This window comes from Vombatus ursinus, unplaced genomic scaffold (genome assembly GCF_900497805.2).
Source record: "Vombatus ursinus unplaced genomic scaffold, bare-nosed wombat genome assembly UNPS02014812.1, whole genome shotgun sequence".
In the NCBI taxonomy this organism is placed as follows: domain Eukaryota; kingdom Metazoa; phylum Chordata; class Mammalia; order Diprotodontia; family Vombatidae; genus Vombatus; species Vombatus ursinus.
In genome coordinates, this window is record NW_020954590.1 from 983445 (window position 1) to 1003237 (window position 19793).

Here is a 19793-nt window from a genome sequence, read left to right on the forward strand (position 1 = left end):
TGTAAGATTGATGGAGTCACTTTTTATTTTGGATTTTGAAAAAAAAATGAACCTTAGGGCACAGCTTAGGCAGCACTGTAGCGTTTACATGCATATGTGTATATATGTGTGTATATATATATGTATGTGCATTTTACATGTTGTGTGCATGTGTGCATATGTATATATGTATCAAGTGATTAATGTTCTAAATTTTGACTGGTCACAAGAGAATGTGTACTCTAGAGCCTACTAGAGTAGGCTGATCCAGAATCTCTACCTGAACATGGAATTTTAGAGAGTACAGAATTTTAACATATATTCTCCTTCAGTAGCTAGAAACCATTAGAGTGGCTATTTTCTTCCTTTACCTTAACTGAATATTTGAATTATGTTTTAACTACTTATTTTCTTAATTACTTGTGTATGTATATTATTTGAAATAAATATGTGTATATATTATCTATATCTTTAATAAATTTTTCCTCTTCTTACTCTCTAATTCCTCTGTCTTATTTCCCTTTTCACTTTAAACAAATGCATTGAGAATGAAAAGAATAGTTCTTTATTTAAAAATTTCACTATAACAGAACTAGGGGAGAAGAGGACAAAGTCAACTGAAAAAGAAATCCTGGGGGGCAGCTAGGTGGCACAGCGGATAGAGCACTGGCCCTAAAGTCAGGAGGACCTGAGTTCAAATATGGCCTCAGACCAAACACTTGACACTTACTAGCTGTGTGACCCTGGGCAAGTCACAACCCCAATTGCCTTAAGAAAAAAAAAATCCTGGTATAAGAGGGGTAAATTTCATGAATTTAAATTAATTGAGGGGAATGCTTTCAAAAATGAGGGAAAGAGCCAAATTTTAGAATATTTTAAACTTATTTTATTGCTATCAAATATATGTGATAATAAAATAATACACATTATAAACAATAAAACATCAACGGTGGTACAGTGAAAAGCATACAGAACTGGGAATCAGTTTACTCAAATGTAAAATGAAAGTTGGACTACATGGCCTGTAAGGGCTCTTCTAACTCTAAATCTAGTGATCCCTAAGAGCACGTATAAGGAAGACGTAGAGTTCAGAATAAAGAAATGAGGCAGAGAGACCAATTAGAAAGCTATTGCAATATGTGATGAGGGCCTGAACTAGGGTAATGGCCACATGAATAGAGAGAAGGGGATTGAGTCAAGTACTGTTGTGGAGGTAGAACCAACAAAACTCGGCAACTGAATGGGTATGTACAGTGAGGGGTTGAGGATGACCCCAAGGTGGTGAACCTGTGTCACTGTTACAAAGGCGATGCTCTCTCTGGACACAGAAACATTCTAAAGAGGAGAAGGTTTCGGGGGAAAGACAGTTGTGTTTTACACATGTTAAATTTGAGATACCAATGATACATGCAAGACTGGCTATGTGGAACTGGGATTCATCTGCATACAGATGATAATTAAATTGATAGAGTTACCAAAAGAAAGTATGTAAGAAAAAAAAGAGGAAAAGGTCCCAGGACATATCTGGGATGTGGGCACATCTGCAGATAGGGGACTTGATATGGATGATGATCCAGAAAAAAGTGATTGAAAAGGAATACCTGTGTCTACTAGGAGATGGGGCACAAACAAATAATTGCAATGCATAATAAGTACATAAGAGGACTTGAAAATGAAGTGCTTCATGAAATTGAAGGATAACTTGTTTGGCTTCCAGAGGATGTGGGTTTTGAGCTAGACTTTAAAGTATAGATAGAAATTCAGTGTTCCAGATATAAGAAATAGCAGGGACAGGGGGTACGGGGTTGTGGGGGGGAAGGGGGAGATCATGCTTTGAAAATAGAGTTCAGTTTTGGATCATGTTCAAGGAAGGTGAGTAATATAGGACTGAAAATGTAGCATGCTTTCAGACTTTGAACTTTAGTCAATATCCACTGATGACCATTGAATTGAAGAATGATAGGACTAATTACTTTTCTTAGTTTGCTATTAGTATGAAGGCTGTGCAGAGAGTGAAAGGGAGAAAACATATAAAGAGGTTATTGCAAAAGCTGAGGCAGCTTGTTCCGAGGGACAGTATTAGGATGGTGACAGTGGGAATTAAGATGAAGGGATAGATAGAGGATATAGTGAGGTAGAATTTATTGGACATTGTAATTGATTAGTTATGAGAATTGAGAGAAAGGGAAGAGTAAAATATAATAGCAAGATTTCAAACAAGGGAGACTTGGTGAATGGTGGTGCCACTGACAGAAGCAGTAAAGTTAGAAGGAGGAACAATTTTAAGTGGCAACATCATAAACTCAGCTTTGGCCAATTGTGTTTGAGATACAAATGGGACATCTATGTGATAAAGTCTTCTGGGTAGTTGGAGATGAATATCCAGAGTTGAGAAGAGAGGTTAAGGCTAGAGATGTAGACTTGAGAGTCCTCTGCAAGTGGTGATTGTTGAAACCATGCAGGTAAATGTGATTGTCATGGAGAATAGCATAGAAAGACAAGAGTAGAGAATCAAGGTCAGAACCTTGAGGAGCTACTGTTTTGAAGTCAAAAGAAAATTAGAAGCCAGAAAAAGAGACAGAAGAGGAATGATTTGGAGAGATAGGAGCAGAACCAGGAGAATGTTGTATCTCTGAAGTCAAAGGAAAAGACTGTAACCAAAAAGGAAAGGGTAGTTAACAGTATCATGCTAGAGAGATTAAGAAGGATGAGGACTGGGGCAGCTAGGTGGCACAGTGGATAAAGCACCAGCCCTGAAGTCAGGAGGACCTGAGTTCAAATCCAGCCTCAGACCAAACACTTGACACTTACTAGCTGTGTGACCATGGGCAAGTCACTTAACCCCAATTGCCTTAAAAAAAAAAAAGGATGAGGACTGGCAAAAGCCATTGGCTTCAGGAACTTTGGAGATACTAAATTAGATGACATTTAAGAAAACCATTTCACAATAGTGGTAGTGGTAGAAGCCAGATGGTGAAGGGTAGAGGAAAGGAGTGAGTAGTAAGTGGAAGAACGAAACTTTTCCAAGAACTTTGGCACCAAAGGGAAGGTGAGATGTTAATATGTATCAGGGAGTGATGCCATGTTTTAGAGGGGAGAGACTCTATGATTCTTTGTGTGGCCTGGTGTAGGTTTAGGTATTATGTAAGTTTTTTCATGATGAGGATGAAGGAAATTTAATTCTGAAAATCAGCCATTCTGAAGAGAAAGGCAAACTGACAAAATATTCACTAGGAAGCCTAGTATTGAAAGCCAAGGAATAATTCTTTATTTACTTAAGTCCTTGTAACAGGATACTCTTAATTGTCAGTAGATCAAAACCCTTCTGTAGTCTTCACGATCATAATCATCAAAGAACATTTATTTACTGCTCTCATACGACATAGTCCTATGAAGCACTAGTTCTGTTATCTTGCTAACTGACCTCTAGAAATTTATAGGTCAAAATAGCTACGGCCTTCCGATGCCACTCAGCCCCAAACATCAACGAACTACTACCATTCTCTTATATCCTTCAGTTTTGTTTTAGAATAATTTAAAAAAAATTAAATGCTTTGTTATTTTATTTCCTGATCAGTGATTTAACAAGAGTTTGGGAGTTACTAATTTTTTCTAATGAGTGAATGAAGGAAAATTCATTTGTGTGCTTATCCTGTATCTAGCACTGGGCTAACCTGCATGTAGAAATACAAAAGCAAGAGACACTACTCTCAAGGAGTTTGTGTTTCATAAAAACACAGTAAAACAGTCCACCTGTTAGGGAGTGGTGGTCTGGGAAGGGCGTTTTGATATAGGAAGTCTGTGGGAGAGGGAGGACAACAACAGGGCAGTCAATTGACACTCCAGAGGCTTTTGGTAGTTAATTTGTACACTTCTCAGGGTAGGAGGTGAGGGAAGGAGGGGAGGAATCTCCTGCAGAAAATGGCCCAGGTGAGGAGGCATGGTGCCAGAGCTAGTGTTTTAAGTTGAATGGCTTAACTTGGAGGATGGAACAGCAACTACAACCAGGTAGAAAGTGACTTAGAAGTGCCTGATTGATGGTGATTCACTGAGAAAACAATTGCAATTTTCTAACACAGGTCCATCACACTTTGACAAAGTGCTGCTTATTCTGAACAAGATGTCACCAGTTTGCTCTCATTTTTGCTTATGTACCAGCTTTCATTTTTGCTTATGCATTTCTCCTTCCTAAAAGCCTACCCTGTACTTGGCATTTTAAAATATCAGTTGTCCATATAATCCATTTAATGCAATCATCATTGGGTATCCATTTCATTTGTTCAAGAAATGATGAAAATGTATGCAACAATCACCATGATTTCTGAATTCATAGTTCCCAGCTAGAAATCTGTTTTTTTGTTGAAATTCTCTATTAAGTATGTGTACTAGATAATATAATATGTCAGAAAAAAAGGGATAATGGTGTGTGTGAAGCCAAGATGATAGATTTCAGGCAGCTACCCAGCTAAACTCTCTCAACATTCCTCTTCGAATTACTTTAAAATAATTCCTCCAATCAAATTTTCTGGTGGCACGGCCAACAAAAGGCCAGGGTGAGATATTTTTCTGCCCTAAGAAAACTTAGGAGGTCCACAGGAGAGGTCTGTGGCACCAGGGTGGAGGCCTGTCCAGAGTTCACACATACAACAGCAGCAACTTTGGGAGCTCTTAACTCAGAGATGATAAGGGAGTCAGACAACTCGTCAGAAAGAGATTAAAAGGGACCTATTGCTGGCTCTGGATGCAGCTGGCACTGATTGGCAATTCTATTGCCCATACGCAGTTGTGGGTCGCAGTTCCAGGGTGGAGAGGAGCACTTGTGGTCAGTCACAAGGGAGCAGGGGCTCTGGTCACAGCTCCAGGGCCAAAAGGAGTGGTAGTGTTTATGGGTGCATGGGACCTATCAAAAATATTTATAACAGCTCTCTTTGTGGTGGTAAAGAATAGGAAATTGAGGGGAGGCCCATCATTTGGGGATTGGCTGAACAAGTTGTGGTATATAATTGTAATGGAATACTGTTGTGCTATAAAAATCACAAGGGGGTGGTTTCAGAAAAACAATGCAAAATCTATATGAACTGATGCAAAGTGAAGTAAGAAGAACCAGGAAGTCATTGGGCACAGTAACAGCAATGTTGTAATGAAGAACAATTGTGAAAAATTTGGCTACTCTGATCAATACAGTGATCCAAGACAATTCCAAAGGACTCATGATGAAAAACGCTATCCACCTCTAGAGAGAGAACTGATGAACTCTGAGTGCAAATCAAAGTATAATTTTCTCACTTTTTGCGATATAGCTAATATACAAATGTTTTGCATAGTTTCACATGTATAAGTGATATATTGCTAAAAATAAAAAAAAATGTTAAAAATAAATAAATAATAAAAATTCTGGTCCTCATAGATTGCTGTGAAAAGGGAGTTAACTTCCTTCATTGCCGTACCTTGAACTGCTCTTATTATATGTTTTATATTTGGTTTTATCTGTATATTTTAGTTTTTGGCTTTATCTTTTGAAAACCTCATTTTGCTGACTCTAAAACATTTCCTAATAACTACTGATTACTTTTTTCAACCTGTTCCTCAAATTAAAGTTGATTTTGCAGCTCTTGTGTAGATTTTTGAAAGCTTATCTTTATAGTGTGTTATTTGCTCAGACTTCATGAGTGTTTTTCTCCTATAAAACAAAATAGGTCTTTTAGAGTGGTTGATATTATAATTGGAAATAGTTTTCTGGCAAATAATTATTGAATAATCACATTAATATTAAACCTAATTTTGAAAATCCATGTAAAATTATGCAGTTAAAATAGTTTATAATAAAAAATTCAAGTATTATTTACTGCTGATAAATTATTTAACTAATCAAGATCATGGTGACCACAATTAATCAAATATTCAGTCTATTGAGATAGCATTTGTTTATTATTTGTTCTTATGATTCAAGTTTATCTACTCTTCTGATTAGTGGGACTTTTCATTAGCCATAAGTATATTGCTCATTTTTATTTTTTTTCTTAGTTCACTTTTGGTAAACGAAACTTTCCATCATTCTTTTATAATCCATCTGACTTTTGTGGCTATTTTACCGGCATAACATATAATTCTTATCTGACTGGCCATTTATAGCACATGGTATTAAAATATAGACATGCATTTAATTGAAACTTATCAGAAAAGGTGTTCTAAAAATTGTAATGCTAGAGATGGAGTATGTTATTTAAACAGGGCCACTCACTATAGCAATAGGAACTGGAGCTTTCTCAGAGAATTTAAAAATTAGGAGAAAATGATCAGTTTTTCTGCACATTCCTTATTCCTTAGTTGGTAGCAAATGCCTCTCTAAATGAGGGAAAACAAGCATCTACACTAATAGAAGAAAAGAAAACCCATGCACAAGAATTAGGTGTCTAAAGAAAATGAATTAAAACAAAGGTTCTTAACTTTTTGTGTGTGTGATGAATCTCTTTGGCCGTGTGGTAAAGCCTAAGGGCCTCTTCTCAGAGTGAAGTTTCAAATGCATAAAATAAAAGACATAGGATTACCAACAAAACCAATTACAACCACATATTGAAATATAGTTATCAAAATATAGCAGGGAGGAGGAGGGGGGAGGAGAGAAACTTAAAGACCTCATGTTAAAAAACTCTGTATTGAAGGATATTCTTTACATGTAGCATGAGTGAGATACTGTGGGCTCCCAAATCTTTATCTAGATTGGGATGATGATGCATTAATTCTTCAGACTGGGGTGATGTTTGGTAACAGTTACTGAACTTGGAATTAGGAAGACCTGAGTTCTAATACTGTCTCAGAGACTTAATAGCTATGTGATATTGATCAAGTCATTTAACTTCAATATCAGTTTCCTTATCTGTAAAATGGGAAAAAATATTTACTTAAAAGCATGGTGACTACAGAGGATAATTGTGAAGATCAAATGAGTTAATATACGTAAAGTGTCTTGCAAACCTTAAACCAGTGCTTTGCAAACCAATAAATAAATGTGAGATATTTAGAGGCATCTGCGTGGCACTTAAAGTCAGTAAGACCTGAGTTCAAATCCTCCCTCAGACACTTATTAGCTGGATGACCTTGAGCAAGTCATATAACTTCACTCGGCCTCCATTTCTTCATCTGTAAAATGGAGATAATAATGGTACCTGCCTTCTAGGTTATTGTGAGGACAAAATGAAATGACATTCTTTGCAGAATTTTAAGTACTATGGGTCTGAACCAAAAAAAAAAAAAGAATCACTATATAAAAATCATTGTTGATTATTGCTTTCCTCAAAATGTTGCTTGAGAAATGCCTGACTCTGATAGCAAAAATGGCACATGAGCCCTGATATATCTTCTGTGGGTCTTTTGGCTATTTATTGAGGAATTTTGAAGTGGAAGAAGTCAATGCTTTAGGTAGGATTGCACAGAATGGCTGTTAAGGTCCCTTGCAATTCTAGAATCTTATGATTCCATGGACTAATTATTTGCTGATATCTAGTTTTTTTCTGACTGCCTGGTTTGCATTCTGTCAATAGATATTTAAAAATATTTATTAAGTCAACCATACCTATGGGTATGCTAGGGGCAGGAAATGCAAAGATTGCTGATAAAACAAAGCAAAACAAGATATAGAGCTTATAGTCTATTCAGGAAGATGTGATGCACACAAATATAGTATAGGTTATGACAGGGGAAAATGAGAGGTCCAGATAAAGTACTTTATGAAGATTTGTGGAAGGAGAGAACACTTTTGATGAGGGTTTGGAGAAAGAATTTCAGGGAAAAAGTAGCACCTGAGCCGATCCTTGAAAAAGATACCATCCTATGAATAGTGTATGAATATGTAGTATAGAGCCTTTGAAAATGAGGACCACCAATATTAGTGATACTTTCTATATGTTCCATCCATGACATGCTTATTGACTTCAGTGGGGAGGCCTGTTTTACAGGAAAATTCCCTAGGATAGACCAATAAGAAGAAGCTGGTGGGATCAATAAAGCTGCATGACTTTTGTGGCTATTTTACTGGCATAATATATAATTGTGATCTGATTAGCCATTATTACATAATATATAATAAATATGTAAATATTATATGTAATATGTTATTATATTAGCACATGGTATTAGAATATAGACGTGCATTTAATTGATACTTACCAGGAAGAGGTGTTATAAAAGCAAGCTCAATTTATAAAGCTTTGTACTCAGAATCAGGAAAGCTGTGGTCAAATTTTCCCCCCATTCACTTATTAGGTGTCTAATTCTCTATCCTAATCACCACCCCAACTGTTCGAAAGATATTTGAGGACATTGATTTGGAGGAGTGAAGGAGAACAGTTGAGGAAGTTGCCCATCTTGATGAGTATACTCAGTAAAGTAAGAGGTAAGGCCATCTCCTGGCAATGAAGGGAAAGCAGGTTTGGACCAGGTACAGTTTGGAACATTACAGGAGAGAAATTACACGAGTGTGGTGTGGGCACAAGGAGGCGTCGGTGGAGGTATTGTAGCCAGGGAGTACCAGCCAAAAAGGCAGACAGGATAGGTAGTCACGTAACAGGCATAAATATTTGCTAATTTACATGGATTGTTGGGCCATTGCTTTAATGTCTCTCCTAGTTCTTTAAAAATGTTTCCCCATGGTTAGTTTCCATGAACTCATTTTTTTGAATGTTCCTTTTTACTATTGAGAAAAACAAAACCAAAAACCTCCACTTATTTCAGCAATCCACATTTCTCTTCCTCTGTGTAAAATTGCCCAACTAAGAGTTATGTAAATATTTAAAAGAGTCAGCAGTCTAGTGAAATAGTTTTTCTACTAAATTTGTTGGAATTTTTGTAAGTATCTATCTTTCAGTAATAGAAGGGGAGAGGATTGAGGGGTTGACCTTTGTAAAGAGAATGACCACCTCTTTAGAGTGGAATAAAAAACTTGAACATGAAGGCAGGGGGATGACTGATATCAGGAAAATGTGAAATGAGAAGGGAAGAAGATAGAGTTCCTGGGAATGATCTTTTTTTAAGTATAAGTGAGTGAGGTCCTCAGCTAGGAGGGTTGGGATAGGGGTATTGTGGAAGGCTTGAGGAGAGAAGAGGAGGTTTGGAACAGAATTGTATTATTGTTATGCCTTTAATTTCCCATATTCCTTCCTCATCTTCTAACTAACCCTAGGGTCATTTCTCTATACTAACATCATATTTCTAGGAAGGACCTTAAAAACTCTGAACACCCAGGTAGGTAAAAACCTGTAAATTTCTTCTTCTTGTTACTGTCTGGCTTAGTCTAGATTGTAGACAATGATTTTACAAACTATCCATGCTAAAATCTTTATCTGTTCATTTTTTTTTTGTCCAAAGCAGGACACATTCTTCCTGAGATCGCTGTTCTATAACCCATACTCAGGGTAAAAACACAAAGCAGATGGAGAACTAGGGACTCACATAAATTAACATATGTGTCTTAGCCCCACGTACTCAAAGTTTGCCATTTTTGACTGGATGAAGGAATGATGGCTCCTCCCACACTCCGCATCAGAAGGAGAAAAAGCTATTTGCTGCAAGTTGAGTCAAAGGAAGAGAACAAGCCAAAAGTTGTCTCTCATTTAACTGATACTCTATTCCCTGTTGTTGTTATGGGATAGGGTGGACCAAGGAACTATCCACAAAACATATGTGATTTCTATAGCGTATTTCCTCTGCCCCCCTCTTTTCTCTCTTCCTGAAATTATTATTTTATTGGTTTTTTTATTATAGCTCCCCATTTTCCTATTCCTCCTCTTACAGCATTAAAAAGGGATCAACCTACACACCTGAGGACCATGTTATTTACTGGAAGTGTCCAGGGTCCAGGCTTAGGATTTCATAGTGCATGCTCTAGCCAAAGTATCTCCACCCCCATTACAAAATAAAAATATTATCTGATATAGGGTTTAAGTCACATTACATATATAATCACATTTGATAGATTTCTCATTTGGGAAAGAAGCTGCTACCATCACTAAAATGATGTTGAGTGGATGTGGGTTTGTAAAGTTGTTGTGCAAACCAGTTACAACATATGAATATGCATGAGCATGTGTGTGCATATTTATGTATATATGCATATATACATAAATGTTGTAATAGGTTTGCACAACAACTCTATGAGGTAGGAAGTCTAAGTATTATTTTCTGTTTTAAAGATAAGTCAACGGAAGTTCAGAGTGGATAAGTGACTTATCAGTGGAGTTTCAGAGTTGAGATTCAAACTCAAGGCTCTCCTGACTATGTCCACTGTTTGTTCTTTTTATTTTTCCTTTCACTTAAAAAAAGAAGAGATTTATTGAAGTCCTTTTTTGTAACTTCTCAAACAGTTCTTCTGCCAGTCTCTCCCCAAATAGAATATTTTTTGTAACAAATAACAGTCAAGCAAGACACAATACTGTATTAGTCATGTATGAAATGTACGCCTCATTTGCTAGCATCGATTTTAGAGCTGGAAGAGGTATTAGAGGTCTTCTGGTTCAACCTCTATTTTCACAGATGAAGAAATGGAGATGTAGTTAAGATTAAGTGACTTGCCCAGCATCACAGAGGTAGTAATAAGTGGTAGAACCAGGACCTAAACCTATTTCTTCTAATTCCAGATCCACCCTTTTCACTCCATTCTAAATAGTTTGATACATCTCTGTTGAGCGGTAATAGACATACTTCATCATTAATCCTTTGATATAATGACTGGATGCTAAATTATGAAGTTTTCCAGTGTCATCTTCCTTTACATTATTGTTGTCATTATAGAAATTGTCGGGGCAGCTAGGTGGTGCAGTGGATAGAGCACCGGCCCTGAAGTCAGGAGTTCAAATCCGGCCTCAGACCAAACACTTGACACTTACTAGCTGTGTGACCCTGGGCAAGTCACTTAACCCCAATGGCCTAAAAATTAAAAAAAAAAAGAAAGAAATTGTCCAACTTCTGCTTACTATGCTTTGCATCAGTTCATATAAGTCTTCCCAAGTTTCTCTGAATTCTTTATATTTGTCATTTCTTGAAGCGCAACTACATTAAATTACACTCATGTAATATAATTTATTCAACTATTCCCCAGTTGATGATCATCTACTTTATTACCACTTCTCTACTACAATAAAAGGTGATGATATAAAACTTTTTAATTTAAACACTTTTCCCTCTATTTTCAACCTTCTTGAGTTATACACTTAGTTATTTTGTTGGGTCAAAGGATATGTGTGGTTTATCTTTTAAAATTAGAATTCCAATTTATTTTCTAGAATTGTTGGACCAATTCAATCAACTCTACCAACAGGGTGCTTATCTCCACCATTAAATTATTTTCATTTTTTCCAATCTGTTGGAAATGAAGTAAAACATCAAAATTATTTTGTTTGCATTTCTATTTATAATAGTAGTTTTGAGCATTTTCTTATGATTATTGATAGCTAGCATTTTATCTCTTGAAAACTACCTGTTCATATCTTTTCACCACTCATCTATTGGAGAATGATTCTTGTTCATATATATTTGTATCAGTTCCCTATATATCTTTATCAGACCTTTAACAAAAATATTTGCTACAAAATCTTTTTCTTAATTAACTACTTCTTTTCTAATTCTAGTTGCAGTGATTTTGCTTGTGTAAAAGTGCTTATATTTAATGTAATTCAAATTACCCATTTTATCTTTTATAATCAATTCTATTCTCTAAGAAACAGAGAACTAAAAATTGTCTACCTGCGTATAGTTTTGCAAGGTACTACCTTATATTCTCTGATTTTTTAAATAATGTGACATTTAAGTCATATATTCATTTGGAATTTATTGTGGTAAGTGGCATAAGACATTGGTCTAAACCCAATTTCATCCAACATCATTTTCAGTTTTCTTAGCACTTTTTGTTGAATTAGAAATCCTTACTTCCATAGTTGGTATCTTTGGTTTATCAAATACTAGATGACTCTGTTCTATTACTTTGGGGTCTTGCTTTTCTAGTCTGATCAACTGATCAATTTTTCTAACTTTGATCTGGACAAAATAGTTTTACTAGTTACTGCTTTATCACCTAGTTTGAGATGTGGTGATGTTAGACATATTCATTCCTTCCCCCCCGCCCCCGCCGCCATCAATTTTGTTGAAATTCTTGATCTTTTATTTTGTCCAGATGTAGTTTGTTATGATTTTATCTAAGCCTATAAAGTAAATCTCTTAGTAGTTTGGCACTAAATCTGTAAGGTAATTTAGTTATTTATTATTATTGTTGTAGTCCAACCTTAAACAATGAATATTTTTCCAATTTCTTGTATTCTTTTATTAATGTAAAGTGTGTTATAGTACTATAAGTTTTGAGTATATATTGGTGGGAGGGTTCCCAATATTTTGTGCATCTTATGGTTTTGCATGGAATTTTTCCTATTTCTTACTAGGTTTTGTTAGTAATATATCTAAAGATTGATTTTGTGTATCTATTTTATATCCCACTACTTTACTAAAATTACTGCTTGTTTCAATTATTTCTTTCATTGCATATCTAAGATTCTCAATAAACTATGATATCTTCCAGTAAAAATATTTTGAAGTTATCTTTGCCAATGCTCATTCCTTTAACTTATTTTTTTCTTATACTAGCTATCATTTCTAAACTTTATCAAATAATAATAGTAACCATGGACATCTTGTTTCTCCATTATAATTAATGTTATTTCTTGATTTTAAGTAGCATTTCCAAAATAAATGAGTGTTGCATTTTGTCAAACCTTTTATCCACTAATTAACAATAACATTAATAATGTTATTATTATATATATAATATATATTATACATAATGTTATAATATATATTATATATAATAACATTAACAATAAAAATTAAAAATTTTATTGTTTTTGTTATTAATATGGTTGGTTATGTTTACAGTTTCTTTGATATTTAGCTAACCCTATGTTTCTGGTATACATCTTATCTAGTCATAACGAGTGATCTTTTTTATATATTTCCAATGGTCTTTTCAATACACTGCACCCATAGAATGATTAAACAACACTCAAAGATGAGTAAGATGATGTCAGTAATAAATTCGTTTCCTATATACTAAAAGAATTCTTAGAGTGCATGAGAAACAAGATCAAAAATCATTCATCTAGAACTTGAAAGGACCTTATAAGACACAGTACAACCCCTTCATTTTACAGATGAGGAAACTGGGGCTCAAGTAGGTTAAGTGAGCCCAAAGTTGTACTCGTAAGCATCAGAGAAAGGATTTGAATGCAGTTCCTCTGAATCCAGAGTAGGTTCTTGTCCCATGGTATCTGTTACCTCCTCAAGAGAAAAGATGGAAATATTTAAGGCAGGAAAAGATTAAAGTATTCAGAACTTGAGAATTCAGTATCATAATGATTAATGTTATCTTTGGACCCTAAGCCCAGCACTCTAGACATTCTGCCTCTGCATTAAATGTGAAATTCTCAAAATAAAACTATGGGTCAATCACTCTCTGATTTAGCCTTCAGATTTTCATACCAAGTATTCAGTCCCTGGTAGCTTGCCTCCTATTATCCTTTGCTTCCCATTATTCCTGACCTCACCTCTTATCCCTGAGAGCCTGCACTGGTAATGAAAATGGAGATAGTGATTTTCTGTGGACCTGATGATCAGAAATGATTTTTCTGGACACTTTTGGCTGCTGGGGACAGGGCTGATTTTGTAGGTTAACCTTCTGTCTAGCATACTTATTTAAAGTTTCCTGAATACTAGTCCCACTTATGTTTGTCTGGAAGTTTTGGGGAACTTGTCCTTTTATGAGAATCCTTTGCAAGTCCTTAGCAGTTCTAATTTGCATTGTGCCTGCAAATGGGAAATTATGATGTAGAGGTTTATATTCCATTAGGCAGAAATAAGAGGATAATAGAAAAACAAATATACACAATCATGGACACCTAATTTTTTTTTCTGGTTTGGGTAAGCAAAGTCAAAACCGAGTAATGCAAATTGGTAAAGGAAGAAAATCAAAAAATCAACATGGCATTCTATAGAAATAACTTCATTGCAGAAACTCTTTGAAACATTTATTCCTATTAATGAAGTTCAAGATCATTTTAATTTAGGAATATCATCATTCAATTCTGGCTTTCCCACATTGCCCTTTTGCCTAATTTTACTAATTCCTTCTAAGCTCTTTTTTTAAAAAAATCTGGAGCAGGGTATCAAATTTACTCTGTGGTTCTTGGGTGATTAACCACTTTACATCAATAAGGCCATACCTCTCTCTACAGTAGGGGAAGTTTCTGAGCTTCTAATGTGCACGAGATAGATGGTTGTCATTGCTAGGAAGGCTCAATCTTTGAATATTAGAAAGTTGTGGTAAGACAATAGTTTTGTTTTCAGCTATTTCTCATTTAGTAATTGAGATTAAAGGGCAATCCCTAGGTGTGTGTGGGGGGAAGACTTTAGTTTCTTTTATCATTAGAAGTAAGAGATGAAACCTCATGGTTTAAATTAGGAAGAAGCTCTTGGACTTTCAGAGTTGATCATTTGTTTTTAAATGTTTTAAATCTCAGAATGTGGAGAATGGTACTGGACACATACTCAAAGCTCAGTCATATTGGGATGCATAAGAGAAGAAACATTCCATTCTTTGTTTTTCTATAAATTTCACAAATATTAGAAATGAATAATTTAAAGGCTTCATAAGCAGGTGACATGGTAAAGTGATCTTACATTGAATTCAATGCTCATTCTTAAGAGCTGGTGACTCTCAGATCTGCTTATCTAACCCTAGCCTCTTTGCCGACCTCCAGTCTCATCTCTTCAGCTGTCTATTAGACATCTCAAACAGGATGTCTTGTAGACATTTCAAACTAAACAAGTCTAAAACTGAACTTATTATCTTTTCCCCTAATTCCCTAACCTTCCAACCTTCTCTATTCCTGTCAAAGGTAGGATTGCAGCCTATGTGTCATCCTCAGCTCCTAACTCTCAAGCCCCATAGCCAATCTGTTGCCAAGTTCTGTCTATTTCAGCTTTATAATATTTCTCATGTGCTCCCTACTCTCCTCTGACACTTCCACCACCCTGGTGCTTCACCTTAGACTTAAAACTATTGTAATCGCTTACTCGGTTTACCTGATACAAGTCTGTGCCACTTCATTCCATTTTGTACTTAGCCATCAACGTGATATTCCTAAAGCATAGGTCTAAACACATCATCCTCCCTACTAAATAAACTCTAGTGGATTCCCATCACCTCCAAAATCAAATGTATACAATCTTCTGGTATTCAAAAGCTTTTCATAACCTGTACACACATACCCCGCCTTTCCATTCTTCTTACACCTTATACCCTTCCTCACATACTCAGATCTAGTGACACTGGCCTTGCTGTTCCTCAAACCTAACAGTTTATCTCCAGATCGCCTAGCTGAAATCTTCCATTCTAGAAGGAGCTTTTCCTGATTCACTTGTTAATTCTTGTGCCTTCCCTTAGTTGATTATCTCTGATGTATCCTATATATAGCTTGTTTGTACATAGTTGTTTGCATTTTGTCTCCTTCTCTCATTAGACTGTGAGCTCCTTGAGAACAGAGGCTGGTTTTTGTTGTTGTTATTGTTGTTGTTGTTTAACTTTCTTGTATCCCCAATGCTTAGTACAGTGCCTGGCACATAGTAGATGCTGAATATTTATTGATGTTCCAAAGATATATTTTCTATCAAAATCCCAGAGATATCATTCCCTTTCCCTTCACAATGAAAAGATTTCTTCATTGAACAAATAAACGTTTTGGGCAAGTAATCTCTGTGTGTGTGTGTGTGTGTGTGTGTGTGTGTGTGTGTGTGTGTGTGTAACTCATTCAAAAGGAATTAAATCAAATGCTTGTTTTTATCCCTTTGTCCCAAAGCTTTCTGGTACGCATTTAAAATTGACTTTTAGTATGATAGTAACTTCAGTGAAGATTAGCAATTCCTAATATCTGGGGGAGGGGAAGATTCTTATTTTTTTTTTAAATGGTTTCTGGACAAAAGTCCAATGTAGATCTAAGAAGAGAGGCAGGGTTGTATACTGGAAAGAGTGCCAATTAAAGAAATTGGTAGACTTGGGTTCTAATCCTAATTCTACTAAATCTCATTGACGTCCTACAAATTACTTCACTTCTCTGAGCCTCAATTTCTTCATTTGTAAAATGAAGGGATTAGTCAAAATGATCTCTAAGAGTAGTGAGCATGTGAATTTAATTATATTAGTCATTCTCCAAAATTTATAGCATCTATATCTATCATTCACCATTATGAAAAAACAGAAATATTATTTTAAAAAAAACCTTTTTAATTGAAACAGAAATAGGAATCTGATTTAACAGCTAGACAACTTATAGTATAGGAACCCCTTTCACCAATAATAATAATTTGCTTTCATATAGTGCTTTATGGATTACAAAGCACTTTACAAATATCATCTCATTTTATACTCACAACAACCCTGGGGGGTATGTATGATTATTGTTGCCTTTTTACAGATGAGGAAATAGGCAAACAGAGGTTAAGTGACTTGCCCAGGGTCACACATTTAATAAGTGTCTGAGCTGGGATTTGAATCTAGGACTTTTTAATTCACAATACATCATCCACTAAGTCATGTTGCCTCTTAATAATCTCCTGGTAAAGCCATAATCATTATTAAATGAAATTACTTTTAAATTTTGTTATGTACTTCTTGAGGCCTGGGATTTGCTTTTCTGCTTATTTGATAACCCCCTACAGATGAAGCAATTACATTCTTACCAATGTTATTGATGGTGTCTATATACAACCTTATTGATCAGGTATGATATAAATGGAGAATTGTGAATTAATAATATCATTAATTGCTTGGGTGATGAATAAGTGAGAAATCAGTTCTAGTATGGTAAAAAGTTAAATGCTTTTGTGTTCCAACAGGAAATATGGGATGTATAAAATCAAAAAGAAAAGACAATTCAACTCACGATGGAATAGATTTGAAGACCGAACCAGTACGTAATACTGACCGAACTATTTATGTGAGAGATCCAACGTCCAATAAACAGCAAAGGCCAGTAAGTAGATAGTCTCAGGGGAGAATTCCAAGAGCAAGATCCAAGCATGGCTGGCATAATTAAAATTCAATTGAGAACATATGCATGTATCACGATTGACTGGTTCTCAAATAATTTGTTTTTTTTTTTTTAATTCAACCATTCTAAAGGCATGTAAACAACTTTGTGGATACCTGGCCGTTTATTGCGTAATGATTATTTTGTGTTCTTTATATTGAGAAAATTATTTTTATATCACTGGTGTCAAGGAAAATTTCAAACTCAAGAATGAATCTACTATTCTATAAAGGAAAAAAAGTTTATATTAGAATATGTAGTGAGATTAGCACAGTGTCCTTAAATGCAAACTACAACAAAGAATACATCTAAAATATTACCTTCCAACTCTTCTTTCCTTCCGATCTTTTCCTTGTATTCTCCCACCCATCCAAGCTAATCAAGGAAAGAAATACCTTAATTTTTAGTACAGTGAAGAACATTGTAGTTCCTTTCTTTATAATGAATTTTTAAAAAATTTATTCATTCTTAGGTACTTGCCCTAGGCAAGTTTTTACAACAGTAGAATCGGTAATGTTTTATTTTCATTCATTCCAGGAAGGCCTTGGCTAACAAATTTACATTTCTTGGGGAAGAAAAAAAATTGAATAATAGTGACCTTAAATGTACTTGATATTAAACCTCCTGTATCCTCCCCTTTATATCCTTTCCCCAAAAAATCAGTCACATACTCTTTCATAGCATGGTTTAATAGGATCATCCAGTACCTAGCCTCTAAGAACATTTTAAACAATATCTCTATACAGTATAAAATATTTTAAAGCACTATACCATTTCTGTAGTTTCCTGTCTCCTACAATCAATATATAAAAAATGTAAACTTTTTTTTAGTCAGCAATTCTTCAGATACCAAACATATAAAGGAGTTTTTTGAGAATTTATGAGTTAGAGGAAGGGTTTTTTTGAAAAGAAGGTTAAAAGTGACTGAATTGAGATGTGGTGGGAGATGAGAGAGTACAAAAATTAAACAATTGCATGTCTGAGTTTTTCAAAAATTGTATTATTTCTTGTATGAGTAAACATCTCAGACTTATCAGGGAATTAGATTTGCAACAGAAAAATAATTTTCTTTATAAATAGAAAGCCAAGGAAATATAGGGAGGAAAGTGAATGATTCTTATTTCTCTCATGAGATGCTAAAGCTCCCATGCAAAATCAAATTCCTCTTCCCTAGCACAGTTCACCATAAATTTAATCTGTTTTAAATCAAGTGCTTTTTAATTTCAAGTGTGGAAAATGTTTTCATTTTCAGTCTTGTTGGACAACAAATAATAGGTGATGGAGAATATTAAAATGTGCTTAATTTAATTTTTTAAATAGGAAGAAACAACATACTTCACTTTATTAAAAGTTTTATTTTCAGTAACAAAGAGGTAAAAAAAAAATCACTTGATTTAGAAATCAGAAGTAGCTAAATATTGTTGAAAATTTATTTTCCATAATGTATAATGCAGTATTGTATTTTAGTTGGCACCTTTGGCTATGTGGGTAAAGATCATGATTTCTATTCTTTCATTATCAGTTAGCTTTGCCGTGATTGATGGCCAGCGCAGTTACTTAGAAGCTAGACCAATTATTATGAAAATACATGACATTGGTCATAAAAGGAAATGGACAAAAGCATCAATGAATACTAAAAATTGTTAGCCACAACTGGAAGGACAATTTTTTTTAAAAAGGCACATTATGTCATGGGACAGCATGGTATCAAAGAGAGCGTTTTAGACTTGGGGTCCTGGGTTTGAATCTAACCTCTGACATTTATTGTACAATTAACACAAATCACTTAACCTCTCTGAGCCTAGGTTTCCTAATCTGTAAAATGGCAATAATAACTGGAGACCTACTTTATAAGGTTATTGAGAGAATCAAGTGAGATGATAAATGTAAAGACTTCATAACTTTTTAAGTACTGTATATACATGTTATGCTGTGATTACTAAAAATAGTGTCAAAAATAATGTCAAAAGCTAATAATGTGTATTACATGAAAGATGTCTCATTTTTAAAGTATAAATTAATGACCTATTTGAAAACCATTTAAAGAGGCAAACTCGATAATAATGGCTGGATGATATGATTTGCTACTCTCAAGATTTTAGTCCTGTTTTTAGTCTTTGGATTATTTTCTCTAAGTCTTATATAACAAACATTATATTAATTCTACAAATCTTAGTGATCAAGAAATTAAGTATAAAATAGATTCAAAATGATAAAGTATACTTGAAGCTAAATTAAATATTATAGGCAGGTTAAAAAAAAATCCCTTGGCATTCATAATAGAATTCCATCAGCCTGGTGATATCTATGATAGGTTTTTTTTTTAACATGGTCTACACTTTGTGCCATTTATGTTAAATCACTTTAATCAGATGATCAATGGAGTAAAAAAAAATTGGAGGATTTGTGATCATTTTACATTCATTCTATCTATCTTTCAAGAAGTACTGGGCGCTTCCTGAGTCATTGTACCACCTTTGTGGGACAAGAGAATATATCATCAGAATTTACAGTGACTAGGTACATATTCCTTCTCTTCCCTGTGTTCCACCCTCTTTGTTTCCATCCAAAGAAAATCAAAACAACCTAGAGAATATACCACTGCTACCAGTGATGGGTAAGAGTTGGTCATGAAACATTTCTCTTTGAGTTCTTGACACCACAAGAAGGTGGTTTCCCATTGGTGAAAGC

The 19793-nt window shown here is 34.8% G+C and overlaps 1 protein-coding gene across 2 annotated transcripts in view; it reads left to right on the forward strand.

The window, feature by feature from the left end:
• Positions 1 to 19793, forward strand: part of LOC114053901 (tyrosine-protein kinase Lyn) — a 146552-nt gene that overhangs the window by 60215 nt on the left and 66544 nt on the right. Inside the window, exon 2 of one of the 2 annotated variants that reach the window (XM_027877022.1) lies at positions 16909 to 16982. In XM_027877022.1, coding sequence (XP_027732823.1) covers positions 16914 to 16982 — 69 coding nt within the window. In that variant the 5' untranslated portion in view covers positions 16909 to 16913. Of the gene's footprint in view, positions 1 to 16908; positions 17046 to 19793 lie in introns of both variants that reach the window. The other variant, XM_027877021.1, reaches the window with a different exon arrangement.